Here is a 23,364-nt window from a genome sequence, read left to right as displayed (position 1 = left end):
CAAGATACCTCTGAAAAATATTCAACACCGCCGGGATTTCAACCCGCGCCCTCAGGGTGGGAAGCCAGTACGTTAGCCCCCGCACCATCTCGATCTCTATTTATTCCCTATCAACTGCTCACAACATTCTCCTCATAATGCCGGTTAACAGAAATGGGCGTTGTTCACTTGAAAGCATTCGATTGACAAATAATAATAATACTTTATTCATTTTAAAAATGGTACAACCATATTAAATGTCGTCAATATAAGTATTATTTAACATATAAACATACTTTCTTAAATGTGATGAAAATTGTCACAAAAGAATTCATCCAATGAGTATAGTGGATGAGCAAGTAACCAGGTATACACCCTATTCTTGAAACTCTGGATACCATCTGATTTCAACTGAGTAGGCAGATAGTTATACAGTCGTATGTTCATATTGGGAAATGTGTTGTAAGTTGATGACAATCTACAATAAGTAGTATTTAGATTCGATTTACCTCTTGTGGAAAACACGGGAGAATGAATACATATATACATAAAAGTTATCATAATTAAGGTTGTTATAGACATTGAAAATTATTTATAAATAATACTGAATTTTAAGTATTAATTTTCCCAGACTTTAACTACGCCGTAACGGCAATCGGCCAGCGGAGTCATCTTTAGTGCCATTGCTGACTTATTTAATATTCAACAGGGAAAAAGATCACAGAAAATCGAACTGCATTCGAGGCCGGCGATATTCAGTTTGAATCGGAATTGCAGCTTTTCCCGGGAAGACGCTACCCCCCCTTCCATAATTAAGGAATTGAAAGTCTGCCGGCATCTCTTAGTTCTGGCCCCCGCTCGTAGGTGGCCAAGAATAAGGCCAAAAAGTGGACCGACCACTGACATTCTTTTCCGTTGCAAAAAAGTTGAAACGTGACAACCGCCTTATGTTGAAGTAGTTATCGGTGGCAACACATCTGCGTAGAAAGTACATAATTTACCAGACGCTATCGATCAAGGATGTCTGACTGATTGACAGGAAATATATGAAAGGCCTTCTCTGTAATGATGTTGTTTGACATGATAATTTAATCAAATGCACTTCTTCTTGAGCATCGTCGTTTGTATGCGTGAATAATTTTTTTTATCGCACCTGATATTCAATGACAGTCTTCGTTAGGCACGATGTTAACATATATTGATTTCCACATTTTTCGGGCTGCGTCCGCGTATGTCGTTTAAATGTACAACAGTTTCGCCAGCTATCCTGCTGGCGTCCTCAGGTCAAGGATGGAAAATGTGGAAATCACCTACTCATCGCCGCGGAAACCTTCGAACGAACATTAACATATATTGTTGAAATGTAATGGTTTCATTTAAGGTGATAAGTTGTTGTGATGTATAACGGAAAAAGTGCATTCTTCCGCTAATTAATGACAACATTTGTTTTATTTTGTTTTTAATTCAATACCAGTAGGCGTTAAATTTGTATGGTTTGCAATTTTCCTTAAGATCATGGGAGAAATAAATAATTTTTTACTCATCTAATTCAGTTAACCTAATGTTCTTCCGTAAACCAAGAAATTTTGGTACGTAGGATGGCAATTGATTTCACTAATTGTTGGACGTATCCATGGCGACAACGCCATTCGACACGCTCTTCGGCAGAATAAAAAGAATACCCTTTGAGAACCCAAAGATTTGTTAACGAAGTCCTTTTATAATACATAGGTGACCATGACAGACCTAACATCAGAAGAAGCAGGTGCCTAAATAAATTAAGTATCATGTTATTATTATAAAGCTGAATAAATGAGTAATATAAATATATTATAATAATGACGAAACGACCTGTTCTCTCTCTCAAGATCAAGCTTCCACAGATTTGGAGAAAAGAATTGTCGAGGCCTTCGATGTTTTTGATCATGGAGGCAGTAAAACTGTTGACGTTCGTGAAGTTGGAACTATTCTTCGTGCATTGGGTGCGTTATTCTCGATGATAACAGAATACCTAAACTAGCCTATTGTTTAAAGGAAATAAGTTGATAAAAGTTCAACAAAATTATGGCCCCAATATCTTGTAATTCACCGTGTATTACGCTACGTAAGATCTTTTATTGCTGCTTTTTATTTTATATTTAAACATACTTTTCTCCACTGAGAGAATGCACTCAGGTAGAGGAGGATGAAAGATTTTGGTAAGACCATGATCTTGCCTTAATATCGAAAATAGAGTTATAGAAACAAGGGCAATGCAGTTAATTTATTATAGCTAAGTGTTTGTTGATTCCCTTATTCGGGTACCTTCTTTTAAATAGAAAAAATATGTTAGTTTCAAAAAATAAAATTTAAATTTAATCGTTTAGGAGCATAATTTGTGTATGTAACATTCAATGTAAATAATACTCCAATTTTTTTTGCATGCATTTAAATCTTTTCTCTGTGGCATTAATTAATAAATATCTTAATGCCATTCCTGGCGGGCAGTTTTAGGAAGAGGTTTAAGGTAGGGCCGCCCATTATTACAGGTGATGTTCATATGTGGAGTAAATGATTAAAGACGTTTGGGAAGAAGTGGAAGTTGGAATGAAAGTCAGTGTGGAATTCATAAAATCAGTTAGGTTTGCTGATGACCAACCTCTAGATTGTCAATCAGCCAAGGGGTTGCAAGCATTGCTGAGTGAATTGGAAATTCAGTGCGACAGGTATGGGATGAGAATCAATATTAATAAAACAAAGGTCATGCAATTTTCTAGAAAGAAAAAGGCTAAGCTTAACATTAAAATAGCAGGGCAAAAACTAGAGCAGGTAGAACAGTTTACGTATCTCGGAAGTGTTTTGGACCAACACGGTCAAAGTATTAGGGACATAAGGAGAAGAATTGCGCTAGGCAAAGAGGCTTTCACAAGGAGGAGGGAATTGATGACAGGGACGTTGAGTAAGGATATTAAGAAAAGACTCGTAAAAAATTTGATATGGAGCGTAGCTATGTACGGTGCGGAAACGTGGTCATTGAAGCAGGAGGATAGACGTAGACTGGAGGCTTTTGAAATGTGAGTTTGGAGAAGAATGGAGAAGGTGGAATGGACAGAGAAGAAAACAAATGAGGAAGTACTTGGTATGGTGGGCGAAGAGCAGGGTTTGTTGGGAGAAATCCTAGGGACGTGGGACACTATGAAGGGAGGAAGGAAGTACACAGAGATGAAGAGGGACCTGATGTAGACTAGTTTGCTGGATTGTGTTTTGCTGGGAGTCAGAAAATAATTTTTTGGTAGTTGTGCCCATCCAAAGCTACCTTAACCGTATATATGCTGCATATAGGTTGGGCTAATTGAGACAATTGACAATAACAGAAATCAATTCAATTGGGGAATACAACTTCGTTCATCATCCTCTGTAGAAAGCTGAGAAGAGGCTTCAGTGTAGTAGATGGACTACTTTGTTGGAAGATCAACAGTAGGTGTGGAGGGATGATAAAGATTTGATTGGCTTATGTGGAGGAGGTCAAGAGTGGTGAGGAAGGGGCAGGTGCGGAATCTGGCCTTTTTGCAAGGGGAAGTGAATTTTGACATGGCAGAGATTGAGGGAGAGGTTTACTGTCATTAAGTTTGCCAAAAAGGTTATCTGGACATCTAAATATAGTGAAGGGACATGTGGGAAAAACAATGGAAATGTTCTAATGGGTTTCTAAGGTGGGGGGGAAGAAGGCTTTAGAATGCATTTCAGGCATGTATTTAAGGAAAAGAGGTACCGGTGAAAATGGGATGAGAATCTTCTTGGGTGAATTGTAGTTTTTTGGAGCTAAGAATTTTTAGACTATAGGCTCTATTAAATAATATTTCCTTAAGCCATAAAGGGCTTACCAATTTACTGCAGAGGGCATACCCTTACCCTTTAACCTTAAGGAAATATTTGATATAGTCAGTCTAAATAGAGGCTGTTAGAAGCTCAATTCCTCCTTCATGAAATTATTACAGATTTGGTGGCTATGGATAAAAGGGGAAACTGCAGTGAATGTTTGGAGTGGGCCGGTTGATGGATGTTGTAATGAAGGTATTGTTGTTTATTTGTAGGATTGATGTCAATAGAAGTGTGGAATTCATCATTGCTGAAGAAGTGTCCATATCAACAAGTTATATTACAGGAGAAAGTGATGGAGACATATGAGGAAGAGAGAGAGAGAGGTGTTGTTGAGGGCAGAGATGAAGGAATCAAGGGATTGTGCACCTTCTGCGATGGAGAAGGCAAATCTAATTGATGAATAAGAGCCAGGTGATTTGTGATTTTAGGGGAAAATTGAAGACAAATTCTTCTTCAAGATGGTCATGGTAGAAGTAAGCATAGTATGAAATAAATAAGCTTCCCTTAGCACAGTATTTCAGCAGAGGTAGGACTGGTTCTTGGAGGAGAAGGAATATTGATTGAGGATGAAGTGGGAAAATTAATGAGGAACTTTTTGCCTTGAATATGTGTAGGATCTTGAGCAGAAAGTAAGGAGGAGGAGAAGAGAGACCTTCAGCAGTGTAGTATTGAGGTGGACAGGGAGCTGACCTCAGTGATTGGCGTGGTGATTGGGATGCCTTCAGGAATGGCGGTTGGATTCATGAGGTCCAGTAATTTTTAAGCTTCTTTTACAAAAGGAAGGGAGGGAATCGGCTATTGGTTGACCATTGTCATTTACAAAGGTGGAGATAAACTCGGGTGGTGATTTGCAGCTGGGCATGATGGGATGGGCAGGCCCAGGTGTTCGAGGATAGCAGCTAATACTAAAATGAGGTTAACAGTGGCCATAGGATAGGGTGCCTACACCTGTGCCCACTGCATACCCATGTTTGTGTGCGAGAGGCTGAAATGCTTTTAATGTACCTCACATGGTTCCCGTATACTCAATCAGTCAATTATAATGAAGTGGGAAAGGAAGGCTTTTAAAACAAACTAATATCATTTTATTGAAATACTACTTAGTAATCTAATGCATTTCCTGAATATTACCATTTTTTAAATGTAAAAATTGTTATTAAATATGCAGTCTACTGTTGCCCATGTCTTGTTTATGATTACATTAGCTTAAACGTGAAGTTTACAGGTATGATGCTTAAAATAATGACATTGCCAATTCCAGGTTGCTGCCCGACAGAAGCGGATATCCAAGAAATAATTATCCAAGTGGAAGATCAAGAAACATCAGGCAGCGTCCAGCTGGAAAGATTTCTTCCAGTAGTTTCACAGCTCATCCAAGAGAATAAGTAAGTTCAAACAATGGAAGTTTATTTCCATTCAATTAATGGCAGGTTAGTAGCATCTCTTTCTTTAACTTTGCATTCCAATCAACTGAAAAGATGCAAATAAGCATCCATGATGTCATTTTAAGATATTATTCATTATCTTAAACTAACTCCTCACTCTGATGATGCAATGTATAGGGTGGGTTCCAAAAGTAATGCAATTATCTCTTTTAAGTAATCGATTGAGCAGATTTGCACAAACTTTTGAAATTCTTCAAAGTACTGTCCTTGGGTCTCTACCCGTCTTTGCTGGGGTGACATTAGGACTATAGGGGGGGGGGGGGGTTGGAGCAGCATTGGCACCTGGTGTTTGGCCAGGAACTCGCGGACTCGTAGCATGTTGTGGCAAACACCTTGGCTCACAATTTCCTCATCACTAAATCAAGAAAGTAAGTAATTGAAGCGGGAATAGGTTTCTGATGAGGAAAGTCAGGGTGAGAGTAGATGATGTAGGACAAGTGAAATAATGCAACAATTTCAGAGTGTAAAAATCATTCCCCTTGACCAGGATTCAAACCTGGATCCCTCAATGTCCGGTCAGGTGCTTTAGCCAGTTAAGCTATCGAGGCATCCTCCTTAACTCTGAAATTGAATTTGAAACTGGACATCGAGGGATCCGGGTTCAAATCCTGGTCAAGGGGAATGATTTTTACACTCTGAAATTGTTGCATTTAAATGCACATTAGCAGATGATTCCGTTAAAAGTTACTGTTGCAGCATCTCCCAGAGTTTCTTCAGAATAAGTGAAATAATAATTAAAAGCAGTAGTTAGCAAAAGAAAATCAGAGTGAATAACAATAAAGTCATCTTTAAGCTGAGGCAGAGTGGATTTATTTGGTGTTTTGGGATTTGTTGATTATTAGAATTTTGTTTAGCTGCATATATTGTTGATGATATTACAGGAATAAGCAAGATCAATTAGTCATAAAGTAAAACTGCAAATTTCATTGTTTAACCAGGAGTTGTCACAGACGGGCATCTCTCTTTTCCTAAACTCAGGAAAAGAAGCATTGAGCAAAGATAAATATGCACTACAGAAATGATCAACACTAGTATTGAGATAAATAATACCACAAACATGACACCAAGTTTCATTTTCAAAAAACTAAAAATTCCAAGGCATAAGATTATTCCAAATTATCCTGACATAAGTGAAATTGTAGAGGAATAGTTGATAGAATAGGAAAAGTACACATAGTGGGATAGGATTCTGACAAATCACAATACTTAGACACAATAGAACAGGCATCGTAACTGGAAAATATGTTGCCCAAAATAAAAGTGGAATGATAAGTTACAAAAGTAGGCTCTTCATTAAGAAGGGTTGGATGGTAATAATTTAAAAAAACACTAGAAATTATGTTGATCCTTGCCATCCCAATGCATATATTAACAAATCACCAATGATAATGGCAAACTGTTTGATATCTGATCCAATAAGGTGCCACGATTTTTCTGAAAAAGTTGGAAACAACCATGGCAAGAAATGTTCTTCTACATATACATGGTTCATTTTAAACATATTAGAACTGTGTTGATTAAATACTAATTACTGCCAGAATTGACGCATTCACTGAAAAGCCTTTAAATTAGCACCCTTGTGCATCCACACACTATTGCCAGGGGGTTTTCCATGCCTCGTATGCCTTCTGAAAGGCAGCGGCTGAAATGCCACTAAGCTCCCTCGTCATGGGATTTTTGTATCACTTGAGTTCAACATATATATAGTGTTTCAGTTGTTGTAAGTCCATTGTGGTTGCAACTGATAAATCAAGAACTGAAAGCACTGGTGCTAACACTAAATGATGCAATATTTATGTTATCTATTCATTTTAAGTAAACATGCTTTATTATTTATAATGATATATATTATACTTAATTAATACTTGATTATTAAAATATTAGCCAGCTATAATTGTTTTTCATAGTACAAAAATAAACACATAATGATCGACAAGAGTAATTCCACATATTAATTTCAACTTGCATTGCAACCTCACCCCACTAAGAAGGATGAGAAGTTTCTCTTCCGTTGTGCATTACCATGGCTCTACAGCTTTTCATATTGAAACTAAACAGCTGAACATTCTGCTTCTTTAAAACCATATGCATTTTCAGATATCCCCCAGCATCACCTGAACGATTGCTCAAGGCATTCCAAACTTTGGACACTGCAGGTCAAGGTTTCCTGACGAAAGAATACCTATCAAGGACGCTGACTGATGAAGGTGGTGGAGCGGAGCCATTCTCCAAAGAGGAGCTAGATGAAATGCTCGCCATTGCAGCAAACAATGAAATGGGAACAATAATATATGAAGATTTCATCAATCTTCTGATGGTATGTGCTCACATTTGGTCAAAGGAAATGCAGAGAACCTCATTATATCAGTGTGATGGACTTTTTATCAATGCTACACTTCAGCAAGCACCTGAATCTTATCAAATTTACAGTTTAACAACCTAAGTAGAGTCCTGCTACACAGACTAAGATTACCTGAGATGCTTTGATCAGTTTTGATCAAAGCATAATAGGTATTTTCAGGGACATATGGTCACGAGTAGTGCTGAAAGGAGAGCAGAATTTCTCTAGAGTAGGGGGAGGAGGCAGGGGGCAAGGGAGACATGGGCCTGAGGGGAGGCTGACGGAACAGCAGGGAGCCGGTGAAATGCGAAACTAGAGGTGGATGGGGATAAATGCAGTGGTGGGACAAGGGAATGAAGCCAGGTCACACCGGGAGGCACTCCTACACCACGGTGCCATGTGGTGTGTTGGGGGAGGATTTTTGGTGATTTCGGCAGAGTATAAGAAGATAGAAGTTAGATGACAAGATTTTCTGCCAGTTTTCAATACCATAAGATTTCCTATGTATCCAGTCCTACAAAGAGCCTTTGCAAAAACAGTTTCTTGGAACTAACAGCAATTGTTTTCCATTTAACCAGGCATCAGATAGAAATGGAGGTTTTGGTCTTTAGCCTCAAGTGGCGAGGACTAAAAGAAAAAAACAAAAAAGAATCTTGGGCAGAAAGATAAGCCTAGAACCCATCCATTTTCTTAATGAGGCAGTGGACAGGTGTTGGAGTGTTGTCAACCTTGCCATCACATTTCACTAACATGTTAGGGTTCCCGATTTTCTTTTTTTCTCTCCCTTAATCTTCTACGTTTGTGTTACTTCTATTATTGCTTTGGCCAGGCAAAAGTTTTCACTGAAAAATTTTCCACATAGTGCTTTAAGCGTCCAGCGAATGGAAGTCTTCCAGCCTTGCTCCGGCAATGTAAAGGGGCCTCGCTGGGCAAGGACTAACACAGCATAAACATGCAGAACTGGTGTTTGGCACAATATCAAGGTCTTGGTCGAATTTATGTCCCACACATGCAAATAATCTGGACAGTCATTTCACCTTTCCAATTCCCGATGCTTGGAGCAAAGCTCACTTGAAATTTTGGCTCTTAGCTTCTCAGGCACGACAACGAGACTTCCCCATACCAAACGCCCCAATCCCTCTGTGAATTCACTTTTCTCTGATTAAAACAGGGTAAACTGAACCTGTGCTGATCCCAGTCACACAAACCTTTAGAATCTATGACTTCACTGACAATTGAAATTCCTATAAAGTGTCAAGAAAAATACAGCAGCATAATTGACGAAAATTCTCTTCCCCTGAATTCTTCAAGTTGTAACCCTTGCACAGGCAGAAGCAGTCCTGCTACCCTCTTCTTGACTTCTTTGATGTATCATGGTAGTTTGACAGGTTCTCAGAATCACCACCAGATGTCAGCACTAGTGCAACGTGTTTCCCATGTAGTAATAGGTAAACTTTTACCAGGAAACACATAGTACATAAGTGCTCTGGGAAGAGATCTGTGGTGTGGATGCCACTCTCTGTTGTTGGTCTCTTGTAGTGATTTGTGGAGACAGAAAAAATTGAGATTCGAGCCGTGATTAGATACTTTGTAAAGAAAGGAGTACAAAGTATAAGCAAAGGAAATACATACTGGCTTTAAGAACACTCTGCTCCTTCTTATTCAACTCTTGCCAAGTGAATAAACGAGTTTAAGTTTAGTTGGGAACTTATGAACAGCCGTTGCACACGAGTCAGTGAATCCTAAGCCCTAAGAGAATTTGCTACTACCACCAAGATCTCCAATGACCAAATAAAGGTCGGCCAAATACCCCAGACATTATTGCAAAAGGGCATAAAATGGTCGGGGAGGATCACCAACTGAAAGTGTTGAAGCTGCAGGGCCATCATCTGAATGGGCACATAGCATTTAAACAGTGGAATTGGATATGAGAACATTTTCTGCTAGACGGGTGCTTAGACTCTTGACGCGGAATCACAAATGCATCAGAGTGGAAGTTTTAGAACAATGTTTCACTCATTTGAATAGCAACCAACAAGATTTTCTGCAACAGTTCATGACCGCAGATGAAACTTGGGTCCACTACTATACCCCACAGAAAAAACAGCAGTTAAACCGGTGGAAACGTATTGATTTACCACCACCAAAGAAAGAAAAGGCAATAGAGTCAACCGGAAAGGTGAAGAATTCAGTTTTATAGGATGTGAACGGGATTCTTCTGATAGATGATCTTGAATGATGTCAAAGTAAATCTTTGTAAATCCACATGAAAATAAACTTTAATGCAACCCAGGTTTCACTGCAGTGCAGATGGTCCCTGACCAGTGAGCAGATCATTTGCATGGATGTATAGACTATCTTCCCTCCGGTCAAACAATATCCAGGACAATACGAGGTCTGTCCAATAAATACGTGAACAGAGGCCATAAAACCTTTATTTTGCAAAATTTAGTCTACATCGATTTTGTACTCTTTGAAGTAATCTGCATTCTTTGCTATGCACTTATTTCATCTTCTTTTCCACTGTTTAAAGCACACTTGGAAGTCCTAGGGCAGTTAGGCTTTTTAATTTTCTCGTCATTTCTTGCTTTACTGTGTCCACATCTTCCCAGTGATGTCCCCTCATCACATTTTGGCGTTTTGGAAATCGGGGAAAGTTTGCAAGGGGCGAGGATATGGAGGATGATCAAGGATAAAGGTGATTGAATTTATTGCCAGAAACTGGCGCCCAATCAATGCTGAATGTGCAGGTGCATTGTGTCATGGTGCGAAGGATCCATCCATCCATCGCCTTGAGTCAAATTTGGTCGCACGCGATCTCTCAAATGCTTAGTAAGAGTAATAGAGTAATAGTAAGGTAGATCTCAGCATTTACTGTTTGCCCTTCAGGGAGAAATTCATGATAAACAACACCTTCAAAATCAAAGAAAACCAGGAGCATGACTTTGATTGTCGATTGGATTTTTCTCGTTTTTTGGTCCGAGGTTCATCTTTTGCTTTCCAATCTTTGCTTTGTGATTTTAGTTCAATGGCATACTCATAAAACTATGATTCGCCACCAGTGGTTACCCTGTCAAAAAATCTAGCATCGTTTTCAAGTGAATTTTTCCAGTCAGTAACATAGTCAACTCTTTTCGACTTTTGATCTGGTGTCAGCAGCTTAGCCTTACATGCTAGCTTTTTGCACGCATTATTTTACCCAAATTTTTGGTTAAAATAGTGTGCCCTTTTGATTTTCCTCAATTCAGTTCATCAGCTATTATTTGGAGTTTTTCGACGATCGGTATGGACAAGGGACCGCACGCGATCAATGTTGTCGTCAACACAGGTGGTTGAAGGTCGTCCCGGCCTTGCATCATCCGTCTTGGCGTCTTGTCGGCCATCTTGAAAACGCTTAATCCCCTTGAACACACGGATGTTTTCCTCAGAGCATTGTCACCTTAAACAGCTGTTTTCAGTAATTTCTAGATAACTTTTACCACACTTACCACCAAAAAACTTGATTTGGATTCTTTGCTCTGTGATGTCGTCAATTCCCATTCTCGACAAACATTAAAAACCAGGACAATAGACACTAACATAACTGGCACCATACGCACAGTTGGACGATCTGCCAAGCGCAGACGGCTCAGTTGGTCTCCGGCAACAAGCACACGTTATTGGATGGGGCTATCGTTCGCGTCCTGGCAGCAAGTTCGCGTATTAATTGGACAGACGTCGTACTATACTCTTGGAATGACTACAGCCAAAGATGCAGGAAAAAAGGCTGGGTTTGGCAGGAAGAAATTCGTCTTTTATCATAACAATGCACTCCCACACATAAGTGTCATTTCTACAGAAAAAATTCAAAAGCAACTATACGAATTGTTGTTGCCCCACCAACCTTATTCACCTGATTTGGCTTCATCGGATTACTATCTCATCACCAATCTCAAACATTTCCTCATTGGACGGAGGACCTCTTCAAACAAAGAACTACCAGCTGAAGTAGATGGGTATTTTGGAGGCCTAGAGGAATCTTTTCGAGATAGGCTCAAGACATTGGAACATTGCTGGACCAAGTGCATTAGTGTACAGAGATACTACATTGAAAAATAAAAAAGTTTCGCTGAGGAAAGTCATTTACTTCTATTCAATTCTGAGAACTTATCCGACTACCCTCATATTTAATCTGATTTTACGTAGATGTTAAAGTGATAGCCCAATGTTATAGTCAACGTGATATCATTTAGAGGATTCACATTTACCTCTAAAGATGTACCACCATACTGCCTTATGCTGTGCGCAAATTTTGAATTTCCAAGGGTACAAATACTGTGTGAACATTTTACCGCAAAACAATATGGCAAGAGCCTTTCGAACAATCTGCGAGTACTCAGTGAGCCTTACTCAACCATCTGCCTCTCTCCAACTGAATCTCTGCAAAATAACTTTTACAACTGGCATTTAAACATGAGAGGGAGACATTGATCATAATTCATTGAAACCCTTGTTGGGATTATTCCACCACATCTAAATTGCTCTATTTGCTTCCCACCTCAGTTTATGATTTAACTCTCTATACTTCCAATACCTTAAACTTGAGTTTCCTTTCTTTCATTTCATTCTCTCATTCATTTTTCTTACCATCTCGTCCATAATCCACAGTTTCATTGTCCTTTTCCTGTTGCTTCCTCTACAGCTTTCGATATCCCTGTTCTGCATGTTCCAAGTTCTCCTCTTTCATACCGATTTCCCACTACTCACCCATCATTTTCTTTAGAGCCAGCTGATACTCCTTTGTCATTCCATTTAATGTTTCCATCATGTTTCTACTTTGCATTACCGTCACTGTCTTCTGTGTTTTACCATTTTAAATCAGACTGTACATACTTTTATGATAATTCTTTGATGATGGGCTGAAATTTTGAAATTTCAGCACTCATTATCTTGAAATTCAGCAATCAGTATCTTGTCATATTGTTTATTATATCCTTGTATGGGTTTCTTTTCCTAAATCCTCCATTTATTTTCTTAGGGTCTATGTTAATAACCCAATGCAGATGAGTCTATGCAGTTTGACAATTTTGAACAAAAAACATTATTACCCATAATTATTACTACATAATGACTTAAATCTGCATCTGCCCTTGGGAAACTGTACAAATTACTCACCCTCTTCCTAAATCGATGCCTAATCATAATATACATACAATAATTAAAATCCACAGTTATCAACCCAAATGTCGGTTTGATAGGTAATGTAGAACGCAACCAATACTAAGCCCAACAGCGTATGAAGTTTAAACAAGGGAATTCCCGGGGACCCTGCCCAGAGATGTGATGGGAATTGAACGCAGACCCCTGATCAGCAGGCAAACACTCTACTCCCCAGACTACCACATCCCTGAATATATAATTGTTTAACTGATATCTTCCCACATTGCCACTGCCTTATTATAGAGCAATGCCTCAACCACATGATATGATGCAACCATTTCCCAGGACCTCCACATCACATTTAGACTGCTGTTTTGGACTTGAACCTCCTCGAAGGCTCACAGTTTCTGAATGGTTAACAAGAAGGGGTTTGATTTTCAGATCACCACTTGCAATTGTGCAAAATAGTGGCGTGAGATGCCTTTCCATGCCTTGTGGTCGGGTTTCTCATCTACCGTTCTGAACAAATATAGGCTTGCTTCCGCATCTTCTTACAGAAGAGAATGTCTTGTCACAATTAAAAACATGTTGTGGTAGGTAACCTTCAGAATCTACGAGCTTCCTGAAGTCACTGATTAAGTTCACTACTGCCTTTTGACTCAGAGCTAATGGCTTCACCTTGCCTATGGATGATAGATCTTCTCGTTTACTTGAAGAACCATGCACAGCTCCCCTGAAATACTGGTTCAGCAGTTGATGATTCTGAGATCTCATTGACTCTAATATTAATTATACTCTTGTTAACGGTGTCGCATTTCAAATGTTTTTCATTTATACATATGAGAAGCATCCTTTCAACATTGTTGAGGATACGTAACCATTGCATAGATACTTGTCACTCAATTTGAAGCATCTATCTCCTCAGTTATATCCGTTTTCTTGAAGGAAAGGCCGATCGTTGATATCAACCAATTGTTGTTCTAATGCTTAATAGACCAGCCATGCTCCTCACTTTTTCTTGATTTTCAACGACTTCACTTTCCATTTCTACGGTTATTTTTTATTTTTCTCGCTTATGGTTTTTTCATATGGAGTTTTATTTTGGGTCATTTTTAGAACTATTCACAAAATATAATTAAACTTTGCATCAACAATTCACTAATAATATGTCTGAACATAAGTTTAGAAAAATGTATGATCACTAGCGACATTAAAATGCTAGTGGAATAATTGCTAGAGGCAAACGACAGCAGCAGGCACTCAATGAATCCAGGAATTCCCCCCCCTCCCCTCCTCATCACTGATTATGCAAAAAGTCACTCACTAAGCGAGTTGTTTTCGGGACCAATATTTTTGTTTATTGAGTGAATTACTTGCTGTGCAAGGTGCTCATTAAGCAAGCTTTCACTGTACATAATATGAAACAGGGAATTTGAATACTACTTCTTATAGACTGTCCTCGACTTATAACTCATTGCATCATGTGAACGTTGGACTCCATAACTAACCTTGCTGGCAACTCAGCTGAAATCAGACGGTACCCTGAAATCCAAGAATTGGATACTAGTCACGTCTAACCCACTTCATTCAAATAATAAATTCTTGAATGTGATCAAGATTGACAGAAAATAATCAATTCTTATATATTGAGTGATCTAATCAAAATGAGTCAAGTTTTCTGTTTTTTAATAAATTTAAACCTCAAGCCTCCAACATTTTTATAACATTTGATTCAACTTAATTATTCTCAAATATTTTTATCACTATTTGAATGTTCATTCACAACAATATTCTATGCGTTTTTAAAGGTTCCACAGCAACTAAGCATTACTGATACAATTTTTGAAAAATTCATAATTTATAAAACAAAATTCATTATATACGAAAAATGACCGACATATTTTTATTTTTCATTGCAGATTGATTAGCTGCCAATGGATTGAAAAGAAGAATATCAATTTAAGATTAAGCTATTCAAGACAGGCATCTATTGTGGTTATCTTCACTAATAGCAAATATGTAAAAACTGAATAAATTGCATTTAAATGCATTCCTATGTGAGCAGAGAAAAAAAGGATGGAATAAACACTGGTAATATAGGGTCCTAACCTCATATTGATGTAACTAAATTTCTATTAGTTGAAATATGCTTTATATGAGTCTCCAATGACGTGCCCATGTACAATGTACATTATGCTTTGCAATTACCAGAGATTGAGCCATTTCCCTGGAATCTACCATTGGTCCACTGCTGTTTGGTCACATAATAACCTACAATAACATCCTCGATAGTTTTCATGGTTGACTTTAATATCATGGCACAAGTCTTTAAGCATATAGCATTGCCAAATGCAGCTAAAAAACATTTAGCTTGGTATTAATAAAATGTTTCATTTGAACAAAAAGTGTGTTATTCTGCATTTCTTAGGCATGAAGTCATCTTTTATTCTGGTGCCCAACTACCAGCAAAATAAATTATTTCCATTACCTTTTGCAATCAGCATCTTTTTCTCTTCTTTCATCACCAAATTCCTTGGCGGTAATCACTATCAAATGTTTCCCTGCTGGAACACGTGTGATTAAGTGCTCTAACTGATTGTATACCGTGCCAACATCTTCCTCCTTATGATTGCCTAGTGGCATGTATACCTGAACAAAGACCAAGTTCCTCAGATCTAAAATTAATATTTTATCCATTGCTTCCTCTATGTAAACTACGCTTCTTCCTACCTCTTGATTCAATATTATGGACACAATATCGTTGGCTGTCCTCCCCTTCGCTGTATATTATTCTATAACTACCACTCCAGTTATCCCAGCTATATTTCCATCTCACTCTGCATTGACCTAAAATATTTATATTTCCTCTTTCCACCTCTTGCTATATATCCTCTAATTTTTCTGTCCTCAACATTGTGCTAACATTCCAAGTTCCTTTTCTAACTAAATTGGCCTTCTTCTTCTCTATCTTCTCTCCTGCCGCTGTCGGTTTTCCCCGGCAAGGGTTTTGTGAGATGACAGCAGCAGAAGCCTTGCCTCTCCTGCTGCCAATTTGGCTGAGTCTGGTAGTTGCCAGGACTCATTTTTAATACACTGTCCATCATAAAATCTTGGGAATAATAATTGATGTGGTTTCCTGTTGCCTTCCTAAATAGTGTTTTTAACGTGACACGATCACTCAAAGGCTGCTCTACTGGGATCAGATGCCTTGGCAGCCGCCTCACTGAGGAACAGACACTGCATGCACTACCTTCAGTCTGGCTCCTAACCTTTGGCCCATCTAGCATGGGTGACCCAACCAGGAGCAATATTAATTGCTCCCGCCAGCACAGCTCCAGGTCATGGGAACGCACAAGCTCTTCTGCCACGTCAAGGTTGTTTGTCTGCCATCCCAAGCAAAGAGAACACCTACACTAAATGACAAGATAATTAAAACGTTTTATAATATTCTCTACAAAGAGGAGTGGTAAATGGTTTGAATATAGCTAATGAATAGAAGAGGATTGCAGTTAATCAACCACAACAAAATTAAAAACAACTCGCCAACCTTCATCCCGTCAACCCACAATCACCATGTACCACAGCATCCACCAGAGAGGACCGTGCATTATCCCCAAAATAGGTCAGAAGGGGTCACCTAGTGAGGGGAGACAGAAGGAAGTGACCCCAGCTGACCTTGGCTGATTAGGCATGGGTGCCCGAAGAGGTAGGGAGTGGAACTATCCGCCTTTACTCAGTCAGATGAGGCAGAGGGGAGGTGATGCATGACACTCTACTAGCAATTACTCCACTGACTTCAATGAAGCATGCATTGCTTCAGATCACAAATGCTACCAGTCATGCATCATCATTGGGCACTGCTAAAAGCAATGGCAAGTAGCAAGTCAATGCAGGGCCGCAGGGAAACCAACAGTAAAAGGAGGAAACTCTCTTGGGCTGTGACCTCCCATGAATTCCAATGGTCAAAAACCCAAAAACAAAGAAAACCCTCCCCAATGTGTGTAGTCCATTTTTACGTCTCCCCTTGATGTACAATTGTTTGATACCCAAATAACCATACAGCTGTATATAATAGTGCTTGGAGAGGCATACCAGATAATCAAACCAGAACTCTCCAGGGTGGAATCCAATGCTAGCCCTGGACTACCCATGTTCCATGTTCATACATGGGGTCAGTCCAGAAAGTATTAAGCTGTGCAATATATTGAAAAAAAATAGCCAAACAAAAACAATGAAGCTTTAATTAAGAAAAGATGCTAACAATTTTCCACCAGATAAGTTTAAGAGTAAGACCAGGTTTTGATGCATTACATCATCTTCGGGTATTCAGTTCACCTGACGATGATGTAATATATCAAAACCCGGTCTTACTATTAAACTTATCTGGTGGAAAATATTTGCTACCTTGTCTTTACTGTGTTCAATTTCCACCACATCACAATTGAAATCACTAAACAAGGCTTTAATCCCCTCTAAGTGCATACTCCCCTTTGGACCTTACATGTTTGAGCCACTGTCTCTTCCTCTTTTCAAAACAATGAAGATTTTTGCACCAAGTGCCCCTATCAGGGCACCATTCTAAAAAATTAGGGTCACTCTTGGTGGTCCAAGTCAAGATTATCACACAAGCAGTCTTCCAACAGCACCACGGGGGACCATCTTGGAACACCTTCCTCATATCTAAATCTTCTACAAGAATGTAACCAGATTTGTGCTTGTCTCACTTTTTGCACCTTTTCATCACACTATTGTCGAAGGATGTCCAGGGCATTTCGGATTGTCAACATCCTAGCTACCTTCCTTGAATACCCTGTGCAAGCAGATAACCGTTACTTGGGACATTCCTCCACCTCCATGAGCATCCTTAACCATGATCATGGTCTCCGAACCCAATTTTCCAAGCTTAATGTCCAATTTTATGGCACATCAGTACACCATGGAAAGTGGCATCGTGAATTTGTGATGTGGCCTTTGAACAGGGATTCAGTCTAGCAGCGATCCGCCAACTGTTATGGCCAGCAGACAACTAATGTGGGTTGTCATCCTTTCCCAAGACCTCTCGCCAATTTTCCTGTGACAAATCATCCCAGACCAGTCATTTGCTTCACCAGGAAAAATCAATTATCTTACTTTTTGGGAGAGACCAATAATGTAAGAGGGCACGTAAAGTACATTCACATTTAAGATAGTTTAAGCTTTCGGCCTTCTTTTGGGTTGACTGGGAGGTTTAAGATGGAGGGAATGCGAAGGCTGAGGTATCAGCCTTTCTAGGTGAGGTATCACTATCTAGGTGTGGAGGTCATCAGTCGACATTGATGGCCTTCCAGAATACTTGCAGTCTTTCACTAATTGCCACCTCTTTTTGAACCAGGCGAACCAAATATAACATGTATTTCATACATGTTATATATAAACCTCGATAATTAACTCAAAAGGTGATGGATTTGCAGGGTTTCGTGCAGAATTTCAGAAAACAATGCTGCTCCTTCAAAGAGCTCATTACCAAAGATCAGATTTTTTGGCGCACTCCACGAACACTCATTCACATAAACAGGCATAACTAGTCAACAAAACAAGATATCAACAAAGTGGTGGAAGGCAATTATTCTTGAAGTTCCCACAAACACAACACCTACAAGTGAACTGAAAAATAACAAACAGAAGGTTTGCTGTAAAGAAAACTGTTCATGAACTCTTTGAACAGACTTTGTATACAAGCAATTCATCCACTTCACAAACTGAACACTGCCAGATACCTAATTCCTTCTCCCTATCCATTCTAGAATCCCTCCCTTATTCAGACACCAATATACAGGTGAGGACACGGGAATCGACAAATATATTTACATTCCAAAAATTTGAATTTCCCACGCTGAAGCATTACCACTTTCCTTCCCGCTTCGAGCACCCCCTGCCCTAGCCCTCACATTCCCTCCCCCAAAACCATCCATTCTGACCTGCAGAAGGCCTAAGAGAAGAAAGGAAGGCTCCAACTATCTTAAATGCAGGTGTCCTTTCATGTGCTTACTATTAAATCATTAACACAGCCATCAACCCTAGGGCTGATTTGGAAGGTGATGATCGAGTTCGCACAGTACTATGCTTGATGGTTTATATCAAGATATGTGTACATGCATATACATATATATATATACATATATATATTATTATTATTAGGTAATCTACCGGTTAAGGTAGGTTTTTTGGAATATATATATATATATATATATATATATATATATATATATATAAAATATCTTCGAAATGGAACGCTCTTCGGCAACACACAAATATTTAAAAACACAGATGTAGATTTTTATAATATAGAGACACAAAGAAAGGACACTCACAATTTGTTATTTTACGTTTTGACAGCACGGCTGTCGTCTTCAGAATCAGAAGACGACAGCCGTGCTATCGAAACGTAAAATAACAAATTGTGAGTGTCCTTTCTTTGTGTCTCTATATTATAAAAATCTACATGTGTTTTTATATATTTGTGTATATATATATATATACACATATATATTTGGAATATATATATATATTCCTTGTATATATATTATGTATATGTATAATTTATATATTCCTGAATATACATGGGGGATCGAGATGGTGCGGGGGCTAACGTGCTGGCTTCCCACCCTGAGGGCGCGGGTTCAAATCCCGGCGGTGTTGAATATTTTTCAGAGGTATCTCGATCCCTACTTGAGGTGCTTTGTGGAGGGCACTTTGAGTGAGTACGCCGTCCGTCGGATGGGACGTTAAGCCGCGGACCCCTTGGCGCCTTTCGTAAAGAGTAGGCTATGCCGACGCCGGAAGATGCGGTACCCGAAAAATCACATAGCTTGGGTGTAGCTGTAGGTGCTCAGAGTGCCTGTCCCGGGAATCGAACCCGGTACCCTCCGGTCAGCAGTCCAACACTCTACCCACTGGACTACCATGACCCATGTGTATATTATACATACATACATACATACATACATATGTATACACACACATGTATGTATATATTTATATATACATACATGTATATGTATATGCGTACACACACATATATATATGTGTGTGTGTGTGTATTTATATATATATGTATTTGTATATGTGTATATATGCGGGAAATGCCGACGCCGGGTTTCTCTCCACCCTTCATCCTTTCCTGTCCTTCCCCTATGGCGCAAATGACCTTAGCTGTCGGTCGCCTCCCCTCAAAACTACTACTACTGAATATACATATACATATATACACATATATATATAATATATTAATATACATACATATATACACATATACAAATACATATATATATAAATACACACACACACATATATATATATGTGTGTGTACGCATATACATATATATGTATGTATATATAAATATATACATACATGTGTGTGTATACATATGTATGTATGTATAATATACACATGGGTCATGGTAGTCCAGTGGGTAGAGCGTTGGACTGCTGACCGGAGGGTACCGGGTTCGATTCCCGGGACAGGCACTCTGAGCACCTACAGCTACACCCAAGCTATGTGATTTTTCGGGTACCGCATCTTCCTGGGAAACCATAACTGGCAAAGGGAAAGGAACTGACCCCCCTACCCTGATGTGTGGATATTCAATTGCCGTATAGGGCTTAGTACTGGGTGAACTCTACCATCACCTACCAAACCGACCTTCGGGTTGATTACTGTGTTCATGGTATATTTTATATATATGTATATATGTATGCATGTATGTGTGTATATGTATAAAATATATATATATATATATATATATATATATATATATATATGTATAATTTTATATGTGTATATATATATATATACAAATATTATTATCAGGTAATCTACTGGTTAACGTAGGTTTTTGGATGAATACAGCTACCAAATAAATATTTTGTGACTCCAAACAAAACACAAAATCCAGCATCCTACTCTACAACAGGTCTCTCTTCCTCTCAAGAGTACTTTCTTCCTCCCTTCATCCCATCCATCATCCCTATCCTGTTCCTCCCCTTTCATCATTTGCCTAACATTCTCCCCTCTATTACAGTCTTCAACATCCCATTGCTTTCACTTGAAATGCTGATTTTCGAGAACATCATAAATTATCCCAAATTATTGCCAAAAATAGAGACAGAGAATTAATAAGACCACTTTTAAATGGAAAATGAAACAGTATGCTGATAATTACATAAAATTCTTTTTCGCATCTTTTGAATTAAACGGCTTGTGGCAAACAATAACCGCTTACAAGAAACATTTCCCAACAAATTTCAAAAGAAAAACTGAAAATGGTGGTTGGTAGATGAAAAGTGCTAAGCATTTACAAAGAAACATTTTGCTAGTAAGTTCTGTTCCATTAAGAAAATATGTATGTATGTCCCACAAAAATATGCATTTTCATGGTACCAGCATGATCAACTTAATGAAATATTTGTTTTTTCATAAGTCTATGCCAAGGAAATTTAGACCACATGTCCATTGGAAAAAAATGCTTAAAAATTACAAGACCTGAAGTCAAGCACAAACTCTGACTTTTACTATTATTATTATTAGGTAATCTGCTGGTTAAGGTAGGTTTTTGGATGGACATAATTACTAATTAAATAATTTGTGATCCCTAGCAAAACACAACATCCTACATTACATCAGGTCCCGCTTCAGCTCTGAGTACTTTCTTCCTCCCTTCATCCCGTCCAACATCCCTATCCCGTTCCTTCCCTTTCCTCTTTTGCCTAACATTCTCCCCTCTATTACAGTCTTCAACATCCCACTGCCGGTCAACACCCCCTTCATCCACTTTTCCTGCCTCCATAGGATTGCTCCCAACAAACCCCTCTCTTCGCCCACCATACCAAGTACTTCCTCGTTTGTTTTCTTCTCTGTCCATTTCACCTTCTCCATTCTTCTCCACACCCACATTTCAAAAGCCTCAATCTACGTCTATCCTCCTGCTTCAATGACCACGTTTCCGCGCCGTACATTGCTACGTTCCATATCAAAGTTTTTACGAGTCTTTTCTTAATATCCCTACTCAACGTCCCTGTCATCAACTCCCTCCTCCTTGTGAAAGCCTCTTTGCCCAGCGCAATTCTTCTCCTTACGTCCCTAATACTTTGACCGTGTTGGTCCAAAACACTACCGAGATACGTAAACTGTTCTACCTGCTCTAGTTTTTGCCCTGCTATTTTAATATTAAGCTTGGCCTTTTTCTTTCTAGAAAATCGCATAACCTTTGTTTTATTGATATTGATTCTCATCTCATACCTGCCGCACTGAATTTCCAATTCACTCAGCAATACTTGCAGCCCCTTGGCTGACTGACAAACTAAAGCTTGGTCATCAGCAAACCTAACTGATTTTATGAATCCCCCGCCCACTTTCATTCCTACCTCGAGTTCTTCCCATGCCTCTTTAATCATTTCCTCTGCATACAGGTTGAACAGCAACGGTGATAATGGGCAACCCTGCCTCACACCTCTTCCTAACACTGCCCAACCGTACTCCCCGTTCCCCACTCGCACCTGAGCAGTCTGAGACATGTACAGGTTGCGGATTAGCCTCCTTTCCCTCCATTCTATTCCTATTTTCTGCAATATACTCATTAGTTTTTCCCAATTCACTCTATCAATTGCCGGGGGTTTATAGAAAGCGTCAACAGCTACGGTCATTTTGCCCTATCAAACACTTTCAAAATCTACAAAACAGGCAATTACCTCCTGGTTGTATTCTACATTCCTCTCGATTAATAATCTCATTACTGTAATGGCATCACACGTACCTCTCCCCTTCCTAAACCCAAACTGATCATCCCCTAAGTAAACATTTGCCCTACTCTCAATCCTTTTGTTTATGATCCTAAGAACAACTTTAGCTGCGTGGGATATCAAACTTAATGTCCTGTAGTCCTCAAATGATGTATCCTTTACATTTTTCAGAATAGGAACTAAAACTGATCTCACCAAGTCTTCCGGCCAGATTCCTTCCTCATGGATACCACCAATCAGCCCATATAGCCTCTTCCTCCCACACTTTCCTAAACATTTTAGTAGTTCGGCAGGAATTTTATCCATCGCCATGGCCTTTTTTAGTTTCATCTCCCTTAATGCCCTTCCTATCTCATCGTCAAGTATGCCTGGACCTAATCTATCTCCCTCTACGTCATGTTCCTTCTCTGTCTAACTTTGTTGGTCTAAGTTCTTTACTTCCTTTCTTACTTCCCGATAAAGATTTAACTTTGCTGTACAGCGCACCGATTTCACCCTTCCTCTGCATACTTTCCATATCCTCACACTGCGTTTTCCACCATGCTTCTTTTCCTTTATTTGTTGCCCGCCTCAATTCATTGTTTAACTCTTTATACTTCATTTTGCTTGACTCCGTGTTTACATTCTTCTATTTTCTCCTCTCTCCATCTTTACAATCATCTCATCCGTGATCCATGGTTTCCTTGTCCTTTTCTCATTAACAGTTCCTATACTTTCATTTCCGTCTTTCATTATCCCTTTCTTGATGTATTTCTATTTTTCTTCGATAGTACTCGGATCTTTACCATTCTCCATGATTTTCTCTAGAGCTTGCTGATACTC

General features: G+C 39.0%; 1 protein-coding gene across 1 annotated transcript; it reads left to right on the top strand.

Moving 5' to 3' along the window:
* Positions 1-928: 928 nt before the first annotated feature.
* LOC139695083 (dynein regulatory complex protein 8-like) lies at positions 929-15,198 on the top strand. The gene is made up of 5 exons (XM_071593707.1): positions 929-1,744; positions 1,848-1,961; positions 5,102-5,225; positions 7,383-7,602; positions 14,685-15,198. The coding sequence occupies exons 1-5, from the start codon at positions 1,717-1,719 to the stop codon at positions 14,691-14,693; spliced, it is 495 nt and encodes a 164-aa protein (XP_071449808.1). The 5' UTR covers positions 929-1,716; the 3' UTR covers positions 14,694-15,198.
* The last annotated feature ends 8,166 nt before the right edge of the window (positions 15,199-23,364 follow it).

Source organism: Hetaerina americana, unplaced genomic scaffold, assembly GCF_022747635.1.
Source record: "Hetaerina americana unplaced genomic scaffold, ioHetAmer1.1.p SCAF_6, whole genome shotgun sequence".
NCBI lineage: Eukaryota > Metazoa > Arthropoda > Insecta > Odonata > Calopterygidae > Hetaerina > Hetaerina americana.
Note: the sequence above shows the minus strand (reverse complement) of the source record. Positions and strands in the feature narration are given on the sequence as shown.